The 22,532-nt window shown below is 42.3% G+C and overlaps 1 protein-coding gene across 8 annotated transcripts in view; it reads left to right on the top strand.

The window, feature by feature from the left end:
• kmt2cb (lysine (K)-specific methyltransferase 2Cb) overlaps positions 1-22,532 on the top strand; it is a 94,805-nt gene that overhangs the window by 61,167 nt on the left and 11,106 nt on the right. For 4 of the 8 annotated variants that reach the window (XM_004542712.4, XM_004542710.4, XM_023154637.3 and 1 more), the window contains 27 exons: positions 28-209; positions 2,203-2,367; positions 2,472-2,578; positions 2,696-2,767; positions 2,889-3,101; positions 3,833-3,952; positions 4,172-4,297; positions 4,394-4,524; positions 7,352-7,544; positions 9,299-9,391; positions 9,677-9,724; positions 10,711-10,851; positions 11,377-11,409; positions 11,652-11,795; positions 11,890-12,031; positions 12,133-12,368; positions 12,574-12,647; positions 13,585-13,782; positions 14,018-16,009; positions 16,841-17,148; positions 17,247-18,835; positions 19,006-19,117; positions 19,219-19,285; positions 19,397-19,457; positions 19,593-19,825; positions 20,436-22,073; positions 22,335-22,523. In XM_004542712.4, coding sequence (XP_004542769.3) covers positions 28-209; positions 2,203-2,367; positions 2,472-2,578; positions 2,696-2,767; positions 2,889-3,101; positions 3,833-3,952; positions 4,172-4,297; positions 4,394-4,524; positions 7,352-7,544; positions 9,299-9,391; positions 9,677-9,724; positions 10,711-10,851; positions 11,377-11,409; positions 11,652-11,795; positions 11,890-12,031; positions 12,133-12,368; positions 12,574-12,647; positions 13,585-13,782; positions 14,018-16,009; positions 16,841-17,148; positions 17,247-18,835; positions 19,006-19,117; positions 19,219-19,285; positions 19,397-19,457; positions 19,593-19,825; positions 20,436-22,073; positions 22,335-22,523 — 8,607 coding nt within the window. The remainder of the gene's footprint in view (positions 1-27; positions 210-2,202; positions 2,368-2,471; positions 2,579-2,695; positions 2,768-2,888; positions 3,102-3,832; positions 3,953-4,171; positions 4,298-4,393; positions 4,525-7,351; positions 7,545-9,298; positions 9,392-9,676; positions 9,725-10,710; positions 10,852-11,376; positions 11,410-11,651; positions 11,796-11,889; positions 12,032-12,132; positions 12,369-12,573; positions 12,648-13,584; positions 13,783-14,017; positions 16,010-16,840; positions 17,149-17,246; positions 18,836-19,005; positions 19,118-19,218; positions 19,286-19,396; positions 19,458-19,592; positions 19,826-20,435; positions 22,074-22,334; positions 22,524-22,532) is intronic. The other 4 variants (XM_004542709.4, XM_004542708.4, XM_004542707.4 and 1 more) reach the window with 4 other exon arrangements.

Genomic DNA, 22,532 nt, shown 5'->3' with positions numbered 1-22,532 from the left:
AACTGTCCCCTTGTCATTTCCCCGTAGATCACCAAGGTGGTGCTAAGCAAAGGCTGGCGCTGTCTGGAGTGTACCGTATGTGAGGCCTGTGGTCAGGCCACAGATCCTGGCCGCTTGCTGCTATGTGACGACTGTGACATTAGCTACCACACATACTGCCTGGACCCTCCACTGCAAAATGTTCCCAAGGACAGCTGGAAGTGCAAATGGTGAGTAGCTTTATGATCATTACACCAAAATTTGCTTCAGACAGGCAGTAATTTAAATTAAAACTAAACTTTAATGTGGTAATTACTAGAGATGGACCGATCCGATATTACGTATCGGTATCGGTCCGATACTGACCTAAATTACTGGATTGGATATCGGAGAAAAATAAAAAATGTAATCCGATCCATTAAATATCACAAAAGCAGCTCACAAAACTTGCGACACGCCGTAACTCGCCTCAGAACGTTAGCACGTCGGAGCAGTATGCATCACGTGATAGAGCGGCTGTGGCATGCGGGACCTGTCGGTGGTCTGGATAGCATTTGGAGCTTTGCTACCAACCCGGCATTTCATCTCCGACAAAGTTATCCCCGAGAGAAGTAAAGCAAGTGTGTAAGTCCATCTCTGAATGTTTGTAAAGCATTCCTGCGTTAAGCTTAACAAGTGACTGCCTCTTCTTGCTGCTACTTCAATCATGAAACTGCTTAATGATCAGCTGATCGGCTTTTCTGTTGCGAGTCCGTGTCTCTAGTTTGCTTTTGGCCCACTTTGCACCAGAAAGAGGAAACCAGCGGATAAACAACAGCAGCACGTTTAAGCTTGATAAGCTGTTGTTAGAATTTATTTAATATTACTTTCTACTCGAGGATCTTTTTCTACGTAGTTGATGGCTGGTAACTGTGCAGGGGCGGATCTAGCAAAGTTTAGCCAGGGGGGCCGATAGGGCATTAACAGGGAAGAGGGGGCACAAAGACATACTTTTCTTTCTTATTCTCATTTAAAATGTCGAGCTTTTAATAAATAATTATCTGACACCCAAAGTTTTAATTTGATGTAAAATTAATAGAAGTCAATTACTGTATATAGTAACTATTAAGTCTAATATACCCTAGTAAGCTATTTGTAAAGTAAAGTGTGCGTGTTAGTCCCCATAGGGAAATAGTTCCTCTGCATTTAACCCATTCACCCAGTGAAGCAGTGGGCAGCCACCAGTGCAGCGCCCGGGGAGCAGTGTGTAGGGACGGTACCTTGCTCAGGGGTACCTCAGGGTAGCCGTTCAGTGGAGTCGAACCCCCGACCTTCCGATCATGGGGCCACCACTCTACCTACTGAGCTATCCCTGCCCTAGTACTTTTTCCTTTGGGAAGGTACCATCTGTGCAGTCTGCAATTTTGTTGAAGAAAGATGTTGAATCTATTTAATATTTCTTGAAAAATAATTGATTTCTGTGCATTTTTTTTCACACTGCATCAAATTAAGGTTGATTACGTCGATTAAGCATCATGAGGTGGAACGTGAGGGGTGGTTCCCTATTTTTTATTTATTTATTTTTGTTGTTGCTGGGAGTTGGAACCCTATTAGTTAGGTTGCTTAATATTTACGCTAAGTACTCTTTAAAATACCAGAATAGGGAGGATGGTGTAGGTTTAAGTTTATTAGATTGATCAGTATTGCTGAACTATGAAATATTTTTTTTTGCATACAGGTATAACAGAATAGCTTTAGTGTAGTTGTTGTTTTAAACTTGAGTATGAACTTATACAAAATGCAGCAAGACATTTAAAAAAAAAAACTGTTTTGTTGATTAAAAAACACTATATCGGATTCATATCGGTATCGGCAGATATCCAAATTTATGATATCGGTATCGGACATAAAAAAGTGGTATCGTGCCATCTCTAGTAATTACTGAAAATGACTGAACATGTTTATTGTTACAAGCAGCGCAGGCAATTTACCATGTTTTACCTTTTCCTGTTTGCCTTGTAATGCTTACTTGCTTACGTCTGTTTAAAAATGGTGTACGTTATCAGATACACAAAGAAACAACAAGTGTTTATGGACTGCGATGGAAACAAAGAAAATATTTTCATATTAGCATCATGAAGACAGTGTAGGGAGGAGAAGGGATTTTGCAGCACAGATACAACTGTGTTATCCCTTTTCAAGTAACCTGGGTTAAATGACCTCTGTCCTTCCTGTCTCCTGCAGGTGTGTGTCCTGTACGCAGTGCGGTGCCACCACCCCAGGCCTAAGGTGTGAGTGGCAGAATAATTATACCCTGTGTGCTCCCTGTGCCAGCCTTTCAACATGCCCAATTTGCTTGGTGGACTACAGCGAAGGCACAATCATCGTGCAGTGCCGCCAGTGTGACAGGTGTGTAGTTTTTCTACGAACCTATCAGCTCTAGAGGATCATTCTCTACCAATTTTCCTAAAATAACTGGTTCTTATCAAGACGTTTTTTTTTTGTGTACGCAGATGGTTTCATGCGTCATGTCAAAGTCTCCACTCAGAGGAAGACATAGAAAAAGCTGCAGACAACAGCTTTGACTGTACAATGTGCCGAACTTTCAAGACCACTAAAGGTGGGAGCACCATAACTTTGCTAAACATATTTTGTTGTTTCAACAAAAAGAGGAAATCAACGCACCCTAATTGTGACATTTGTTTGTTTTAATGGCGGCTATGTTGTGTTCCTACAGTTGTGACCAAGATCAGAGACACCACTGAGCCACTACCAGTAACACAGATTGTCACAAAGGCTAAAGAAATTGGTAAGGTCACAAAAGAACAACAGAAAACAAACGATCAATTTGGGTTCTTTTGTTTGTTTGTTTGTTTTCTTGCACAACCTCAGTTTATTGACTACACACAAACATTTTTTGGTCGTTTCAGATCTGTCAAGGACCTACACCCAGGATGGTGTTTGTTTGACAGAGTCAGGACTTTGCCAACTCCAGAGCTTATCTGCTACAGCGTCACGGCGGAGGAAGCCCAAACCAAAACTTAAGTTGAAGATCATTAACCAGAACAGCGTGGCAGTGCTTCAGGCTCCAGTCGACCCCCTCTCAGAGCTCTCTCGTGATGAAGACATGGAGGACAACAGAGGTACATGTCTTCACAGAAGCGTCTTTATTTTCAGATGATTATCCAAGGTTTTAACCCTGTTATCACATTTTCTGTATTTATCTACTTACATATGTACTTACATATGTAAATATGTAGCAGCCGGCTGGTGTTTTGTATATTTTTGGTTGTGTAGGATAAAAGAAAAAAAATATTAGCAGTAATTCCTAGAAAAGCCAAAGGTATCATTTTAACCCCAGTGTAAAATTACAATCGCTGCATGCCATGTTGCCTAGCAACATGACATATTGTATTTTGATGTGAAGGCTGCTATAACATGAGCCGAGAGCTAGCTAGATGTGATTAATGAGTAAAGGTATAGGGAACTGTAGATGGATAAAAGATGAATATTCAAAGCAGGGTGTGACTGGACGCCAAACTAAAATTTAGCCAAAAAGCATAGATTTCCCCTGAGTTAATAGTAAAAGAATTAGCGTGATATTTACTTACATGTATTGAAATTCTCCCTCTTACTCAGAGTTAATAAAATGTTTTAGGAATGAGATTACAAAAAGAGAAGGTGGGGCCTCACTGGAAATTGCCGTCCTGATTAATGGGACTGGTGAACTTAATTTCAATCTGGCTAATATTCTGCCACTAAGTGGAGTTCACAAAGAATTTACCCTGGCATTGTTCTGAGGGGCCTGGCTGGGATGTTTTCTGCTGCAAGGCTATCACTCACCATCACTGGGTGCTCTGTCTCTCTCTCACAGAGGCGGAGCTCCTAGATTGTGAGGCAAAGTCTGACTCAAGCCTGGAGCGAGAGCCAGCAGAAGATGACTCCAAGGGGGCTGACGGCGGCAAGAAGAGGAAGAGGAAACCGTACCGGCCGGGTAGGGCACCTGATTGAAGGAGACAGCTCCTCTGAAGCGTAAAATGGTGCAGTACATGGCCGACGCTGTAGCGAAGCACTGCCATCTCACGGCCTCTCTGCCGAAAGCTGAATACAATGGACAGTCTATATTTAAAATATTGAAAATTAAGTAACCTTTATAACTGCAAATAAAATGTTTATATGTATTATAAATATATTTCTTATAACTTCTTAAAAGGTATCGGTGGGTTCATGGTCCGTCAAAGAAGCCGTCCAGGCCAAGGTCCGGGCAAGGCTAAACGATCCCTCTGCAGAAAAGATTCTTCTGGCTCTGTGTCGGAGAATCTCATTGGAAAAGATGAAGGTTTGTGCACCAGAATTGTATGTGAATCTGTCTTTCAAAATAAGAGATAACTGTAGAACTAGAAGAGAGTGGCTATACTTTTTCTGTTTATTACAGGCTGGCCAGAGGCACTGCCGGAAACTCCTGTTGATGAGACGCCCCCCGGACCGGAAGTTCCAGAAAAAATAAAGAAACGATATCGAAAGAAGAAGACAAAACTGGAGGAGGCATTTCCAACCTACCTGCAGGTCTGCCGTCCGTGATAGCGTCCATCACTGTTTGCTTGTATATACAGAATTTGAATATATTGTTACATTTCTATATCACGCTAACCTTGTGGAGTATATCTATCATGGAGGAATTTATTTTATAGATTTACTTCTTGATTCTATTTTTTGTTCTTTTTTTAATTTTAGAAATGGATATTAAGTTTTTATATATATATATATATATATATATATATATATATATATATATATACATATATATATATATATATATATATTAGGGGTGCAGCGATACACAAAATTCACGGTTAGGTTCGGTTCGATACTTTGGTGTCACGGTTCGATATTTTTTCGATACAAAAAAATGTTCATGCCTTTTTAATTTGTCATTTATTAAAATTATAAATATATATTTTAACTCAAAAGTACAGTTTTTAAATTTAACCCTAACCCTTGTGCGTGTTTTTTATTTTGACAGCGAATGCGCACCTGCGGACCACTTATGTGCAGCCCTGGTTATTTAGCTCGTCATATTGCAGCCACAGAAATTCTTTTGTCCATGAAACCATAAAGCTGCACTTTCTTTTTGCCTTATAGTCTGATTTGTCATAACTTTTCCGTTTTGTGGTAAGCTTTTCTTTGGCTGTCACTTCTTCACCCTGACCTGTCTTATTTGGCTCAGCAGAACTGAAATATATATCTGTCTGTGAAGGTTCTCAGTCATCCAGGTCATCGTAGTCAAATATAAATCCTGCTGCTTTTACACACCGACTCACATAAGCTCAGCGATTCTCTGCGCGATCAACCTCTCACATGTTTAAGCTTGCTGCGGGAGATTTCACTTGTCATGTTTGCATAGTAAGCTAACGATTAATAAGACGATGTCAGAGGAATTTGTGCACAAATTATCATCACTCACAGATCAGTGCTGTCGCTCTCTATACACAGTTCACGCGATTGCAAAGTGGAAGCAAAAAACAAGCGCAAATTCAAACGCGATTTCAATATGTCACATATTGACAGTGGCTCACCGATGTCAATGACATAATTACCCAGCTACATTTCCGAAAGAATGCAAAAGCATTGACATATATTTTTCCTTCCTACGATAGGCCGACGGGCAGGGCAGAGATAGATTTTGGTAGCCCAACTGGAAAAATCGCTAGCCCCGGGACGTCGGGCTAGCGATTTTGCGAGCCCTGTATCTGATTGAGGAATCACTCATCTTTGGAAAAGAGAGTTTATTACAGAGAAATAGCTCTTTCCAAAATAAAAGCTATACTATACGCTTCTTCTGGGCTATATTCTCAGCAGCATATTAAACATATCAGATCCCCATAAGGAGAATCATGTGCTAACGGCTGTCTAAATGACTCGGGTAAAGTTTGAAGCGTGTGCTTGTTGTTTTTGTCTGCTTCCACTTTTCTTTGCACTAGGATGATGTCGGCGTAAATGTGCAGTCATATTCGTTGTGTTCCCACTAGTGCTTTCAGGTTAATCTCGTTGAAATGACCTTAACGCCACAACACGGCAAATCTCCGTTAACGAGCTACCCCTGATCGCCCCGTGCATGGGGCTAGACGGCCAACACGTTAACAAGCTAACTGCGCTAACACACTAGTTCCCACCCATGTAATTGAGCATTGCGTGGCACATCCAACATACTGTTTTACTTTAGTCCATGACGCGCTTACCTTCAGGGTCATACATCACATGAAAACCAAAATAATTCCAAACGCCAGATCTGAATGAGGGTGGGGGAGGTTCAATTTGCCATGTTGCAAGGAGAGCTTAACTTCTGTCTCACTAGCTTGCCCTGCACTCTTCCTTCTGACGATGCTGTCTGTGTTGAGCGCTCAGTGGATCTGCGCTCGACAGTGCAGCCTAGGCAGAGTAGTCGAACGCAGATTCACTGAGCGCTCAACACAGACAGCATCTCAGAAGGAAAGTTGATAAAAATAAATTACAAATTTTGTATTGTTCGATACATATGCGTACCGAACCGAAAGCACTGTATCGAACGGTTCAATATCGATACGAATATCGTTGCACCCCTATAAAAAAAAATATATATATATATGTATATATATATATATATATATATATATATATTATTGTGCAAACGTTTCTCTCCTGTGCAGATTGTCTGATCACATCATGAAATGGCTGTTAAATGTGTTTTATCTCACCCTTGGGAAGGTTGGGATTTCAAGTGCATCCAAGTACAATGCCTTGAAACCAGTTGCAGAACTATTGTGCTTAGTGCTCCTTCTGTGAGCCTTTTTTATTATTTTTATTTAAAGGGGAAAAGCCCAAAGATACTCATATTAGAGGATAGATGTTTTTGATCATACCCTTTAATTGGCCCCTATTTTAGTTGTGAATTGACACACAATAGCTTAACATGGATGTAACTCCAAGGCTCTGTGTCCCCAGTTAGTATCCGTCTGTCACCTTGTGTTGGCTAAAACATGGATATGTGATGCATTAAGCCACCGGCAGCTGTCAGTGCTGCTCTTTATCCCACCATGGTACAGGGGTGACGGGGGATATTGAGTCTAACCTAAAGGTCTAACACAGTGAAGCTTATTTCATTAGTTATTAAGACAGCACCAGGTTGGGCTTTTAGTTTCTCAGTGCAGCAGGACAGCAGATGACTTATGGGTGTAAGTGGTTGGGGGAGGTTGGCCCGATAAGGTGAGGCCAAGAGTAACCTCGCTGTTAGTTTCTAAGCTTTTCTGTTTCACTTAAGTTCACATGGGGTTTAAATGGATGCGGATGGTTTTCTAAGAATGATGTCAAGAAAAATTAGGTGACACTGGCTGGTGTCCTGTGTTTTCATGTTCAGGAGGCTTTCTTTGGAAAGGACCTGCTAGACAAAAGCAAGCAGAGCAGGCAACAGGGGGTCGAATCAGGATTACTAGAAGACGGACAAAGCCAAGTGGAGAGGAAGCATCCCACTAGCAGTTTTCTGGATCCCTCATCAGACCCTCTGCTTAGCGCATCAACAACATCCATTCCCCCCAGACCAGCAGCAGCACGTATGTATATACATTACTTTGGTTCTCCGCAGCAAGAGATGTAATATTCACTGATTCAAAGCATCATACTGCACTGAATATTTGATATGACCAAAGACAGAGCATGCTCTGAACTTGGCCAGTGCTTTTAAAGAAACAATGCAGGTGTTTGGCAAAGGGTAAAACAGCATATAGTCCATGTTGCATGAAGTTTTAATGAATTTTGTCTCCCTTGTACTTACTTGTCCCCAATGAGAGTATTAACCGCTTCATGCAGAACTGAATGGGTTTGAAACATGTTTACTGAACACATGTTCAAATTGCATATTCCCCATTCATACATGACCAAAATGTTGGAGGTTAATCTCTGATAATTAGCATTCAGACCCTCGACTGCTGCTCCAACTAAAGCTAAACTAATTAAAGAATACTTAAATTCCAAAAGCGAAGTAAATACAGCGAACTTTCAGTTTCTGTTCTCTTTGCAAGCTCGCTCTGTCTTGCTACACTCACTGTGTGTGTCTTGCTCTCTTGATCTTTCTCTAAATTTTTCAAAAAATTTTAAATGCCCTTTATACTGACCTCAAGGATGGCACAGCCAGAAACAGAAGTGTAATATCCTGAATAATAGCAATGTGTTGTCAGGACTGAGTCCAGATAGAAAAGGTTTTTAGCAAAAAACTGCCATAAAATTAAAGATTAGAAGCTTGCCAGTATTCTAACAGTAGTTTAATTTATTATTTAAAGCGCAGTGCAGATAGTTTGTAACTTGCGCCATAGCTTTACATTGTTAGCCGCTCCCTGCACTCCAGTCAAATAGATGTGTCCAAGACTGATGACTGTAGCAGAAGTAGACTTAGATTGTGTTTGAAATCAAACAATCCCACCATTTCACTGACAGGTGAACAGGGATGTGGTATGATTGCTGATTCAATTTTCAGTCTTGTTCCAGCCTATTTAAATACCCAAACTTGATACACTCTGTCCACATATCTGGACATTTGGTAGCTTCTTATGTTGGCACGAATCGAACAAAACACGCGTCTATGAAGTTCTTCACAATTAGTAATTACCTGGCTCTTAGAGAGAAATATTTGATTTTTATTACAAAATTACTGTTTGATTTGACAAATTTGTCATAAACTAGGGTTAGTTTGCTTAATAGGCTGTCATTGTGTTTAAAGGCATCGTGATGACTTGGGAAGTGACAGTAATGAATACTGGATTCCCGAGAGGGTTGCAGATTTTTTTTGCCATTCAGAATCTGGTGTGCCTCATTTAAAAGAAAGAAACTCAGCAGTTTTAACAGTTCAGTAAAATAAAACACTGGAACCTTGACAACTGTGACTTTAAAAAATGGTGATTTATTTATTTATTACACTTTTACTTCAACTTTTTAAGGAAGAAAATAGAAAATTATTAGAAGAGACTATATTACGAGACAAAAAGCTAGAAGTCGAATGACTCACATCAGTCAAGGCCTTCACTGACGAAATCCATGAGACAGAAAACCTTACAGTTCATATAATTAAACTTATTCTTTAGTATACATTCTTTGGAAAGATACATCTGATATGGTACATTTGGAGTTTTTTTTAATTTTATTTGTGACATTTTTTAATGTTTATTTTTAACAGCAAATTCTACATGAGGCATCCAAACAGATGGTTCCAACTCTCATTCATGTCCGTTCATCATCATCAATTATGATTTGTGACAGTTTGGTTTTCTTCCTTTTTTTGTTCTTTTGTTCCTTTTCCCCCCCGCATCTACAGAGACGTCTGAGGAACCATTAGTTGATCTATCTGATGTTCTGAACACTGATGCAGACATCTTGGGAATGCTCGGAAAGCCAAGCAATGACTCTGGTGCGTTATGTATCTCACAGGCAGTCACAGTGGCAAGATTTTATTAATAGTCACCTAGCCGTGGGTATATAAAATAGTTTCACTCCTCAATTAGAAATTTCCCCAAATAGAAACAATCTTTTGCTTTCACTACGTTAATAATTTTTTAATATCACAATATTTTTTTGTTTGTTCACCTTTTTTGTTTTCTTTTTTGTTTGCATCATCTAAAGTGTGTTGTGCTTATGCTGTCTTCACTATTTTTTTTTCCACCCACTCATTTGATCTGGTTTTGGGTTCTTGTAGGTCTTGATTTTTGCCCCTTCCAGGTTGACAGCTCACCTCCTCCTTTTGGTAAGGGTGCTCTGGCCTACTAATCCCTTGCTTTAGTGCATTCTCCCCCTTTTACAGTGTCTCCGTGTCTCTATTTAAGTGTGCATGTATAAAAGCTGTTTTAACACTCATTAACTTCTTAGTGCTTACCTAACACCGTGCACGGTATTCACTCAAGCGCCTATGGTGTGTGGGTCTTTGTTTGTGAACCTCCTATACCCTAACGCAAGTTCTTATCTGCCTAATCGAAAATGTCTCCAAGATAGCAGAGAAACAAATTGGCAAGGACATCCTAGTATTCAAGAAATGAGCAGTTTAGAACAAGAGGCCTTGGCAAATGTCCTTCTAATTCCTGAAGACGGTGAAATCCTCAGTTCTCATTCCTGTGGCTTTATGGCAAAAAGCATCTGCAGTTCATGTCCTTCATTCTTTGGAAGAAGAAAAAGAAATACTTTATTTATCTGAAATATTCTAAGGGCTTATATAATTTCGTTTTTGTACTGCTGTTGCCAACCAATGTTTGCAACCATCCTTGTATTGGTATTTAGTTTTGTGTAGAAGAAATTATTTAAATACTTTAAAGTGTCAGACATTAGTTGGAGAGGAGTGTGTTATGTTGGTAGTCGTGCTTTGATAAATTCTTATGTAATTCAAATTGAAAGAAATGTTTCAAAAGAAGCTCCATGGCTTTCTTTTAAAAAGAAATGGAAGGCTAATGTAGGGGTTAGAACAGCATTTTCCTTCAGACTTTGTGTACCTTTAATCAGATTTAGTCTGACCTGTCTGAACTTTCACATATCCTAAAACATTCCTTTAAAACAATACAGGAACCCCAAGGAGCTGTAATTGTATAGTCTTTGGTCTTGGTTGTGTTCCACAGGCTGTTATGACACTTCAGTTCTATATTTCTGATCTCGTTCTTGCTCAGTATTTTGTTGGTTGCTGTGTATGTGTGCATATGTGTCTGTGTTGTGATTTGTTTTTGCATTGACTGTGTGTTTCCACAGCTGGTCTGGACATTGGGCCCCTGGCAGACAGTTCCCCAGTGGCGCCCCAGTCTCAGGCAGGCCGGAGAACACCTCGAACCCTCTCAGAGGAACCCCTGGACGGCATTCTCAGCCCAGAGCTGGACAAAATGGTTACTGATGGTCAGTGTGGGAGACCAGGCGCCATGTTTAGCCACAGTTCTAACACAGGAACTTCCCACAGGGATTAAGAACCATTGTTGGTTGTTGCTTTTGGTTTTAGTTCATTGTGATTTAATTTAACAGCACGCAAGAAATTCTGTGATACAGGCAGCGATGACGAAGTCCAGGCATTGTTAGGGATTTAGGAAAACAAGACATCCTGTGTGAACTTGAAATGAAGCGCTCCAATGGGAGCATTTTGTTCTTGATTTTGGGTCGCACAGTTTCCAACAAAAGTGAAGTAAAACAGCTGAAACGTTGTTGTAACCGTCAGCTAACTATTTATCCAATATTTATCGGGCATTTTAGTACATTGGGAATGTAGAGAACAGTGGATCAAAGTTAGTTCTGTGGAAAGTTTCTGTGCATTAAGCCCATCTTCTTCTTCTGGCTTTTAGTAGAAATTTGTTTTGCAACTTTAAGGCCCTTTGCTTTGGAACTTCAAAATGAATAATAATCTGTTTTTGTTGATTCTTTGTTTTTCAGAGTCAATTCTCAGCAAACTTTACAAAATTCCAGGTTTGTAATTTTTATCTTTCTTGTGAAAACTTAAGTTTGGTCCAGTTATTTCCCACCCAGCATAACTGACCTCTAAACTCATGATGAAGTGTTGTAACCAATTTCACCAATATAATGTTATAAAGATTAGTGTAATGAATGTTCTGGTTCCTTTAAAAGCAGTAATGGGATGTTCTCTGACATTGTATGCTACTACATTTCATACACATGTACGCTTACACTGAGCTGTCAAACTTTTTCAGAGCTGGAAGGAAAGGATGTGGAGGATCTCTTCACAGCAGTCCTGAGCCCCAGCACGAGCCAACCACCACCACAGGTGCCTCACCCCCAGGGTCCAGGGCCCCTCCCTGCCACACCTGGCACTAGCATGCCTCACCCCAATGCAGGTACATCATTAGTCATTTTGCCCTGATCAAATAAAAATATTACAAAATGTTTTTAAAATCTCCATCTACTTCACCTCGCAAATCTTGTGTTCAGGGAATCCCATGTTTCCAAGAATGCCAATGATTAATGGTATGATGGGACCAAACCAACGCTTCCCTACAAATCATGGAGCAGGGCCCTGCATCCCAGAAAATTTCTCTCCCCTCAACCGTATGCCTTTCACTGACAATCCGAGGTAAAGTCATGCTTCCCTTTCAACTGTTAATGCATTTTTTTTTCTTTACTCAGCAAAATCAGCAAAGTATAACTTTGGAGCTTCTGTTCTTTGTGTTACAGGGAAAGAAAGTTTAATCAGATGCCTAGAGAGGCAGTTGGTCCATGGCCCACCCCTACCCATGGCCCTGGCCCTACACCCCCTGGTTCTTTGCCCGAGGGGGACACTGAAGCCATGTCAAATGCCCAAAGGAGTACACTCAAGTGGGAAAAGGAGGAGACACTTGGAGAACTAGCCACCGTTGCTCCTGTGCTATATACTAATATCAATTTCCCCAACCTTAAAGAAGAATACCCAGGTTGGTATATAGCTCTAAAGCTTGAAGGCATTTTCTCTCCTGTTTGTGTTTTTTATGGTCCAGTTTACATTGTCATTCCTGTTATTTCTGCTCATTTCTGGTTATTGTTTTTATACTGACTGCATTACGTCATACAGTACAAACCATACCTTGTATGCACTTTGAGAGCTGCTGACTTGACAACTTTCTCCATTATTCTTCCTAGACTGGTCTACAAGAGTGAAGCAAATTGCAAAACTTTGGAGGAAAGCTAGTTCACAAGACAGGGCCCCATATGTGGTAAGATCAATGATTCAATTATCCCATTTAGTTTCAATTAAATCAAAGACTGTACAATGCAGGACACCAAAGTAGCTGCACAGACTTACCTAGTATGCAAAAGGCACACTCGTGTATCTGGCCAGTTGCCTTTTGCCAAACCAGTTTGAAACGCAGTCATTCTCTGATGAACTAATTAACAGCGGAAGTCTTGCTCAGAATTAAAGCTCCCTATTGCCTCTGTAATTAAGTTTACTGGAAGCCATTTTACCTGGTAGAGGCCCCTTTTAAAGACCCAGTCTCTGCTTGGCGAGTTTAGTTTTGGGGTTAACACTTATCTGTAAAAGGCTGATGGGATGTTGTTGAGAGTGTTGAATATGCTAACTCGAGAATGGAGCAACGCAGGATTTTCAAGTTGATACATAGATGCATCTACTAAAAATTGAGTTTGAATCTCAGTGACCTCAACCTCACGGTCAAAGGTCAACTTTTCTGAAAATCATGTAGGCTTTTCACATTTATGCCATAGGTGCATCTGTTAGGAGGCTGAGAGGATAGCACAGGCGGCTGCCAGTATTTTTTATTTGCAATCTTGTTTTAAAACCGCTATTGTGATACATCATCTTGGTTATGAACTATTGAGATACCTAATTTAACAATAAGAAGTTGACCTTCATCCTGCTCCATGTACAATATGTAAAGGCTATGCAGCCAAAGGATTAAGCATGGCAATCCCATCCAAAACAAATGCCTGCATATCATAAAAATATTATTTTTACTGCTATGAAATAATTATAATTCAGTATTGCGTACTAATGTTTGTAATAGTGTAAGTAGACATTACAGAGAATTGGGGGCTACATGGATAACCTTTATTTTTTTCTATAAGCTTGTATTTATCAAATCTCTCTAATCTGTTTTTGTTTTGTTTTTCAATTGTGATTGATTTGCTGTTTAGCAAAAGGCAAGAGATAACCGAGCAGCCCTGCGCATCAACAAAGTCCAGATGTCGAATGAGACCGTGAAGAGGCACCATCCACAGCAACAGCCCCCTGAGGTGTTTGATCCCAACATACCACTAGACACAGATCTCCTGTTTAAAGACCCTTTGAAACCAAAAGAGTCAGAGCATGAACAAGAGTGGAAGTTTAGACAGGTAAGAGTGTATGCAATGAAGTCAGTCAGTCGAATGCAGCGGCAGGTCCACTTTATATTAAGACAGCTAAGAAGTGGTGGTTTAGTAAAACACCCCCTAAAGAACTACACTATCCTCCACATTAACCCTGATGACATTGGTGGCTAGTAGGTCCAGCTTTTTTTTGGCATGAGACTGATAATTTATGCACCCCTTTTGTCATCTAATGCAGCTTTTCACTCTGTCCTTCCAACAGCAAATGAGGCAGAAAAGCAAACAGCAAGCCAAAATTGAAGCCACTCAGAAACTGGAGCAAGTAAAGAATGAACAGCTTCAACAACAACAACAACAGCAACAGCAACAACAGCAAACTAGTCAGTCAGAGGGAGATGCCAACAACAGTGGTAACCAAAGCCCAGCCTCCCAGCCCAGTAATGGCAGCATGTCCCCTATGCAGCAGGTCAACCCAAAAGAGAGCTTTTCCAGGACGCTATCAGGGACACCCACTTCAGGTCCTTCAGAGGATGTGTTCTTGCGACCCCCTCCTCCCCCTCCCTCTGGGCCTTCCTCCCAACCTCAGTCTCCACAAGTTTTCTCACCAGGTTCCTCTGGTTCCAGACCATCATCTCCATGGGATCCATATGCCAAGATGGTTGGGACCCCAAGACCTCCAACTCTCGGACCAAATGCGTGTCGAAGAATGCCCATGGAATCTGGTAAATCACCCACCTCCTTGATGGAGCAGCAGGACAGAGGGAGGCCCTCTCCTGCTCATGAATCTTTTGGTTCTCCCACATCAATGACCAGTGATCCTTACGCCAAACCTCCTGACACCCCAAGACCCACTGGTGAAGTTGACCCTTTTCTGAAGCCCATGGGTCCCCCCAGAGGCAGTCAAGCTGCTCAAGGAAGGCCTCCAATGGGTTCTCCTGGCAGAGACCCATACTCAAGGCCAATGATAAGAAATGATGCCTATCAGCGCATGACCCAGAACAGGATGATATTGTCTGACCCTTATTCAAGACCTTTACTCACGCCGATACCTGGAAGCAATGAGTCTGGCTCTGTCCCTCTATTTAAAACACCTATGCCCCCTCCTCAGGCTCAGGATCACTTCAACCGACCAGGCCCACATCCTACTGACAGATTCTCCCAGAATCAGCAAACTGACCCCTATGCCCAGCCTCCACACACCCCAAGACCGTCAGCGAATGACAACTTTACCAGTCCTCCCAGGATGGGCCAGCATCACCCACAGGGGCACTCCTTTGCTCAGCCAGGACCAATTACTCAAATATCAAGAAATCCTTATGCACATGCACCTTCCACTCCAAGACCTGACCACTTCACATATGACCCTTTTGCCCAGCCTTCTGGTCCTAGCAAGCAAGCTGCTGACCCTTTCTCTCAGCCTGTAGCTAACCACCGATCCATCAATGAAGCAGGTGCTCAACCTCGACCGTTTTTTGAGCCCTATGCTCGACCACCTGGCACCCCACGTCCCCATGACAACTATGGTCAACCACCAAACACCCCCAGCCCATCCTCAGATCCCTACTCGCAGGCTCCAGCTACACCTCGTCCTAGTGGAATGAACCAGTTTTCTCATCAGTCTCACCCTGGACAGAGGATGTCCCCTTCGCACTCAATGGACCCTTATGCTCAGCCACCAGGTACTCCTCGGCCATCAGTGGGGGAAAGGTTTTCTAAGTCACCAGGCAGCATGAGGGGGTCAATGGAGCCATTTACCAGTACACCCGGGACACCAAGGCCAGGGAGTAGTGACATGTTTCCCCAGCCTGGAGTCCCAAGACCAATGCTGAATGATCCTTACAGCCATCCTCCAGGCACCCCGAGGCCTGGTCCTGATGGGCTTACCAGACAAGGGCCAAGACAAGGACCAATGGGAAGCCAGGATCCTTTCTCCCCAACCCAAGGTAGACTTCAAGAGCCCTTCCCTCACCCAGACTTACAAACACCAAAACACCCCAGTGTTTCAGACGATGGATTTATTCAGTCACCCTCAAGAAGACCGAGTCAGACACCTGTCCATGATCCATTTGAACAAGCACCCATGACCCCTCGTCCACAGTCAGAAAAAATGGAAATGAAAGATCAGTCAGTTGTGGGTAACAATGGAGCTGGCCTTCAGGACCCGGTCCAACTGTCCAACAATCCACAAATTCCTGTTTCAGCAGCAGAGGCTCAAACTGTTGCTCTTGCTGAGTGCGATGAAAGACTCAGACAGGTACGTGAACACTGTTTGTGTTGTATTCTGAATCTTATAGTTTTAAATATTAATGTTAACTGTCTAATAATATTATTAATAGCCAGTACCAAATTGGTAAGAACAACAAGAAAACTACACATATCACTACATTTACAATATTCAGAAATTGTGTGAGTATCAGACAGATACTTCAAATTTTATTCTACAATCCTGTAGTTTAAAACATTTTATGATGCTGTGTAAAATGTAAAAGGAAAAACAAAATTAAAAACCAAATCAAGTAAAAATACTATAAAGACAAAGTATCACATTTTGAAACTAAAATGTAATCTTTTTTTAAAAAGTGTGTAATGCACATTTCAGTCTCTTCTTAAACCCCTCCCTATCTATACTTCTAAGTATTATGGGATTCTTCTTGTATACCAATCATGTTACAGATTAAGTTTCCTGTGAGATGTTTCCATGTATTTTTAAAGAATTATGAGATTATTTTTATAACTACATTGTTGCTTCTCTTAAATTCATGAGTATATTGGGGCAGGGTCAATGATTTCTTTGAACATTTTCAGTTTAAAAAAAATACAAATGAAATCATTTACATATCATAGCATGTGTTTGTTTATACTTTACAGTGTCCTCTTGAAAATAGAGGACTATTTATAAACTTTATCTTCAACACAACTGTTCCAGACAAAATATGGACATACAGAAAACTAAAAGAAATCTCAAATAAAATAATGTTGTGCAGCAGCTATCTAAAAAAAAAACAAAAAAACCCCAAAAAACCCCAAATCAATTCTTTGAAAAGCTAAAAATGATTTTAAAAATTTAAATCTTTCAAACTTACAGCGACAACGAATTAGAGAACTGATCATCAAACAGCAGCAACAGAGGAGTGCCACCCGACAGGAGAGGGGCCCTCAGGAGCCTGCTGGCACTATAACCCCAGGAACGCCACGGCCATGGCCCCAAGAGGGTCCTGCTCAACCAGGGGAAATATTCACCCGGCCTCCTCCGCCTTATCCTGGACAAGGACCTATTAGAGGGCCGATGAGGTTTCCTGGACATTTTCCAGGGGATCAGCGTGTAGCCTTTCCTAATGAAGGTCAAATGCCCCGCGGCCCACATCCTGGAGATTTGAGACATCAGGGACCAAGGTTTGTTTTGTTATTCTTTTAATTACTTTTTGTGTTTCCAAATTTAAGTCTTCCCTTTATGTCTTTATAAGTTTTTTTTTCTTATCCCTCCCCCACAGGTTTGCTTTTCCACCTGGAGCTCTAGGACCTCATCGGTCTCAAGACTTCTTTCCAAGGGGGCAACACCCAATGCAAGATGTCCCTCCTCAAATGAGACGGTCTATGTCTGCTGAAATGGCGAAAAACATGGGAGCAAACCCTATGGGGATGCCCCAGCACTTCCCTCCTCGTGGTATGGCAATGCAGCAGCACAACATAATGGGGCAGCCTTTTATTGAACTGCGGCACAGAGCAGCAGAAAACAGACCACGCATGCCATTCCCTCCTGCCAACATGCAAGGAAGCAATTTGGATCCCAACTTCCAGAACCAAAGGCCTGCAGGTTTTCCAGGAGCACCCGATTCTAGGTTCCCCTTAAATCAGGGCCCCAGAATGATGGACCCTATGGCTAACCAAATTGGCCATTTACACCTCTCTGCCAGTATGGACAATCTTCATCAGCAAACCCAGATTCCAGGAAGCACACTCAAACAGTCTCCTCTGATGAGGTCCATGAGCCAGCCTGCCTCAAATGAGACTCCAAATATGTCAGCTTCCATGATCCTGTCTGCACCCCCTGCTGGACAGAGTGAGACTGTCTCGGTGACGAGCAGAGAAACTGTGGAGGAGAAACTAGATACAGAAGAATCTGCAGTCAAAGATCTAGAGGACGTGGAGGTAAAAGATCTAGTAGATGCTGACTTGGAAAACTTAAATCTGGATCCTGAAGATGGCAAAGACCTTGATTTAGAGACCAATGACCTACACCTTGATGACTTCCTGACATCTGGGAAATTTGACATCATTGCTTACACAGACCCTGATCTAGATGATATCAAGAAAGACATGTTTAGTGAGGAGCTGGATCTCAGTGATCCTATGGATGACAATACTGATGCCACAGATATCAACAAAAGTGCAAGCACCGTAACCGAGGCTTCTTCCAGTTCAGCATCTGTACTGGCAAAGTCAGAGACTATGGGTGAGCAGTCTGCAGTTGAAGTCAAGCTGGAGGTCCCTTTAAATAAGGACTCAGCTGCTCTGGCTCCTGGGCAAGAAATTAAAGCTGAGGTCAAAGATTGTCAACAACCACCTGATGTAGTAGACCAGCAAACTGCTGGAAATACCTTAATCTCCGATAAGAAAGGAGTGCTTTCTGACTCCACCCCAGTCCTGTCTAGTTTACTCATTAAGCAGCAGCCTGAAGAGCAATCATTAAACCCAATTGTTGAGTCTGTCAATCAAGGAGGTGACCTCATAGCCCAGCAGAACCAAGTCGCTGATGCTCAACATACCTCTGGACTTACAATGAGTCAAACAATACCTGACACAGTCACTGCAGGAGAGGTTCCCCTGAGTGGCTTTGGGCCAGACCATCAGGTTGGACTAACATCTGGAGTGGACCAGAGCGGTCTCACCCAGGCCCAGCAGGCAGTGTTAAACCAGGCAATGGGCCAGAATTCCCAACAACATCGGCCACTTCTGCTTGAGGAGCAACCACTCCTATTGCAGGACCTCCTGGACCAGGAGAGGCAGGAGCAACAGCAGCAGAGGCAGATGCAAGCAATGATACGACAGCGCTCAAGCAGCGACTTCTTCCCCAACATTGGTAAATGAATTTATAGCACCGCTTAGGTGTCACTTTAAGTTAAGTGCTACTTTGGTTTTTTTGGGTTTTTTTAAATCATTATTTTATTTGTTTTGTTGTGTTTTGTTGTTGTTTTTTTCTTCGTGTTTTTTGCAGTGTTTATTTCTGACAGTCATTATTTTAATCTGCAGATTTTGATGCCATCACTGACCCCATCATGAAAGCCAAGATGGTTGCTCTTAAAGGCATCAACAAAGTCATGGTTCAGAACAACATGGGAATGCCTCCCATGGTCATGAACAGGTAAGAATTCCACAAGAATGCATTTTCTATAGTGAGTAGAAAATAAGATGGTTATATGGGGAGTATACATAATTGATTGGAATGACTTCTGTGTGTCACAGATTTCCACCTGGTCCAGCACCACCTTGTCCTGAAAGTGCACCACTTCCTCCACAAGTTGTTGGACAGGTAACATGAATGGGTTTTTTTCTTGGTTTTGGGGGGTTGGGGTGGGGCTAAACTTTATAATGCTCTTATCTGTTATAACCTTCTTTTTAATATATATTTTTTTTATCTCAGGATGGAAAATTGACACAAGTAACAAGACCAAGTCCGCCAAATTTCGGACCTGGATTTGTCAGTAAGTTTTCCAGAATCCCTGCGGCCTCACTGTTTTGGGTTTTATAGTCTTTTCAGGCTAGAAATATTAAGATGATTGTTTTTTTATGTTTTCAAGATTGCTAAGAAAAGAGCTTTTTTTACCACCTTCTTTCAGACAATGCTCAGAGGGCTCAGTATGAAGAGTGGCTCCAGGAGACTCAGCAACTACTTCAAATGCAGCAGAAGTTTCTGGAAGAGAAGATCGGCGCTCACAGGAAGTCGAAGAAAGCCCTGTCTGCCAAGCAGAGAACAGCTAAGAAGGCAGGGAGAGAGTTCCCTGAGGAGGATGCTGAGCAGCTCAAACATGTCACAGAGCAGCAGGGTGTAGTGCAAAAACAACTGGAGCAGGTAAATGCTTGGCCTGTCAAGCTCTAGTACTGAATTCTCTCAAACCCCCACTTCTCACAGAGACTGGCATGAGCACTGTCCTTTCTTTTATCCTGTGACCGAAGTTTGAATACTAAAAGTATTTCCTGCATCCAAACTGTTTGTCCAAATATTAGAGCAAAACACAGGGTAAAGCTTTAATAAGATCTAACTGAGTAAGGTTGGAAAAACTTGAAGTGTTCAGTGTTCTGAAAGAGAAACACCCACACATGTGTGATCTAAGAGAAACACAGTTGTTGCCTTTTTTTTTTTTTTTTTGATGTTCACTACCTTCACTTAATTTTTGAAGAATATGATGTTTTCTATTGCAAGGTATAATCTCTAACTGTATATTATATTTTAGCAGGCATAATTAGAGTGAAATATTAGTTGCCTTTACTCAAACTCTCTATGGGTATAGGACACAAACCACAGGCATTTGCTTTTTCTTCACCAAAACATACAGTCTTATGTCTTCACTGCAGCCCTCTTTGACTCTAAAAGTGCACTTTGCTGAGTTAAAATTTGAACATTGTTAAAAGTTATTTTGTGAATTTATAGAAAGTAACTTTATTTTTTTACTTTGTCTCAGATCCGCAAGCAGCAGAAGGAGCATGCTGAACTGATTGAGGAGTACAGAGTAAAACAGCAGCAAAACAATATGACACCTATGATGCCTGCAATGCACCCGTTGCCAGGCCCCACTGGCATGGTGCCCAGTGGCCCACCAATGGTTCAGCCTCCTATAAATCCCATGATGCAGATGCCACTTCATCCCAGCCAGCCAAATGTACCTCCACGTATGCCCAACGCACCACCTGGCTGGCATCCCGGTACTTCTATGCCCATGGGAGGACCAGGAATGCCACATATAATGCCTCCCCAGGTACCTATGGGAAATTCAGCCCAACCGCTTCAGATGCCAATGGGTAATGTACCGCAGCACTCTCAAATGCCTTTGGAGCCCCAAGCACCACCTGCTCCTCCAGGTGCCATAAAACCCATGCAGGCAGGTGGTGTGAAGTTTGATGACAACAACCCATTCAGTGAAGGCTTCCAGGAGCGCGAGCGGAGGGAACGGCTCCGGGAGCAGCAGGAGAGACAGCGGGTGCAGCTCATGCAGGAAGTCGAACGTCAAAGAGCACTTAAACACCGCATGGAAATGGAGCAGCAAGGGATGATGGGATCAGATGGGAACATGGCACCACTCTCTCAAATGCCATTTTTTAATGCAGAGCTGCCACAAGACTTCATGCAGCCACAAAGGCCTCCTCTGCAACATCAACAACAACTTGGACCAATTTTTCCTCAGCAGCAGGGTATGCAGCCTGGTATGGGCTCAGTGGCTGGAACATTTATACAGGGTGAGAGGAGAGCCATGGTGGGCAATGGCTTGATGCCACCAGAGATGGGGCCTGATAATGTTGCTCTGCAAGGACCAAACTTTCCTCACGGTCAGCCCAGGCCTCGTCAGTTCAGTGGACCAGGAATGCTTCCAATGCCAGGTGAGGGTCCACCATTTGGGGGTGACTCGTCAACACCTTTACCATCCAACTTTCCAGGCTCAGGTCAGTCTCTGATTCAGCTTTATTCCAACATCATCCCAGATGAGAAGGGGAAAAAGAAGAGGAACCGCAAAAAGAAGAAAGATGATGATGCAGATTCAGTCAAGACACCTTCCACTCCCCACTCAGACCTTACAGCCCCTCTCACACCATGTGTCTCAGACACTTCCTCTACTCCAACCAGAAATCCCCATCTCTTTGGAGATCAGGACCTGTCCAGGTCCCCTTTACTGGGATCTTCCACCCCCAGTCACTCAGAGCTTGAGCGGCAACTTTCTGGTGGGCAATCTGGACAATCTGCTCTGTCATCAGAAGCAGCGAGGGCCCAGGCACAAGCTCAGGAACATGACAGAATCCTCAGCAACATAAAGCTGGAGCAGACTGATGCTAGTGAGTGTCACGGACCAAAAGAAGGTTCCATTGGCCCAGAAATGAGCTCTGTGAAAGAAGAGGGTAACAAAGGGAGCGTGTCTCCGTTCCCTGCTGGGCAGAGTCCAAACAAAGGAGAAGCTGGTAATGAACTATTGAAGCACCTTCTGAAGAACAAGAGTACACCTCCACCTGGATTGTCTCAGCAGAGATCAGAGGAAAGCCTGCGGTCAGAGGAGGAGGAAACCACTGACTGCAAAACCTTACTGAGGCAAAGCTCCATGGACAGCAATGGGGTCAGTTTTTGTGTTAATCATATAGTTACAGAATGCCGAGGGGGTGATCAGCATAGTGAGTCATTTGCAGGCTGAGTGATTCAGAGTGATTCAAATGGGAGGGTCATCATAGCTAAATTAGAATGAATCATAGCTGTCAGAATATGAATGAGTCATAGTTATGTGTTTGAAAACATCTAACTTGAAGTCATTATGCTGCTCAAGTAAAATTTTTTTTGCTCATGTTTTGTTTGTTTTTGTTTTTTTCTGTCTCACCTCCAGGCATACTCAGATGGCACCCATGACTTTCCTGGACCTCTGCTCCCCGAGCAGAAGAAGAAAGGGAGAAACAAGAGAGCACCAAAAGCAGGAGAAAAACCTGTTTCTCGCTACAAGAAGAGGAAAAAGGAAGGAGATGAAAGGCAACTGATGCACACTGGACCAGACTCTGTAATGACCCAAATCAAACAGGTAAGTTGG

Source organism: Maylandia zebra, linkage group LG18 (assembly GCF_041146795.1).
Source record: "Maylandia zebra isolate NMK-2024a linkage group LG18, Mzebra_GT3a, whole genome shotgun sequence".
Lineage (NCBI taxonomy): Eukaryota > Metazoa > Chordata > Actinopteri > Cichliformes > Cichlidae > Maylandia > Maylandia zebra.
The sequence above is the reverse complement of the archived record's forward strand: the minus strand, read 5'-3'. Positions and strand labels throughout refer to the sequence as shown.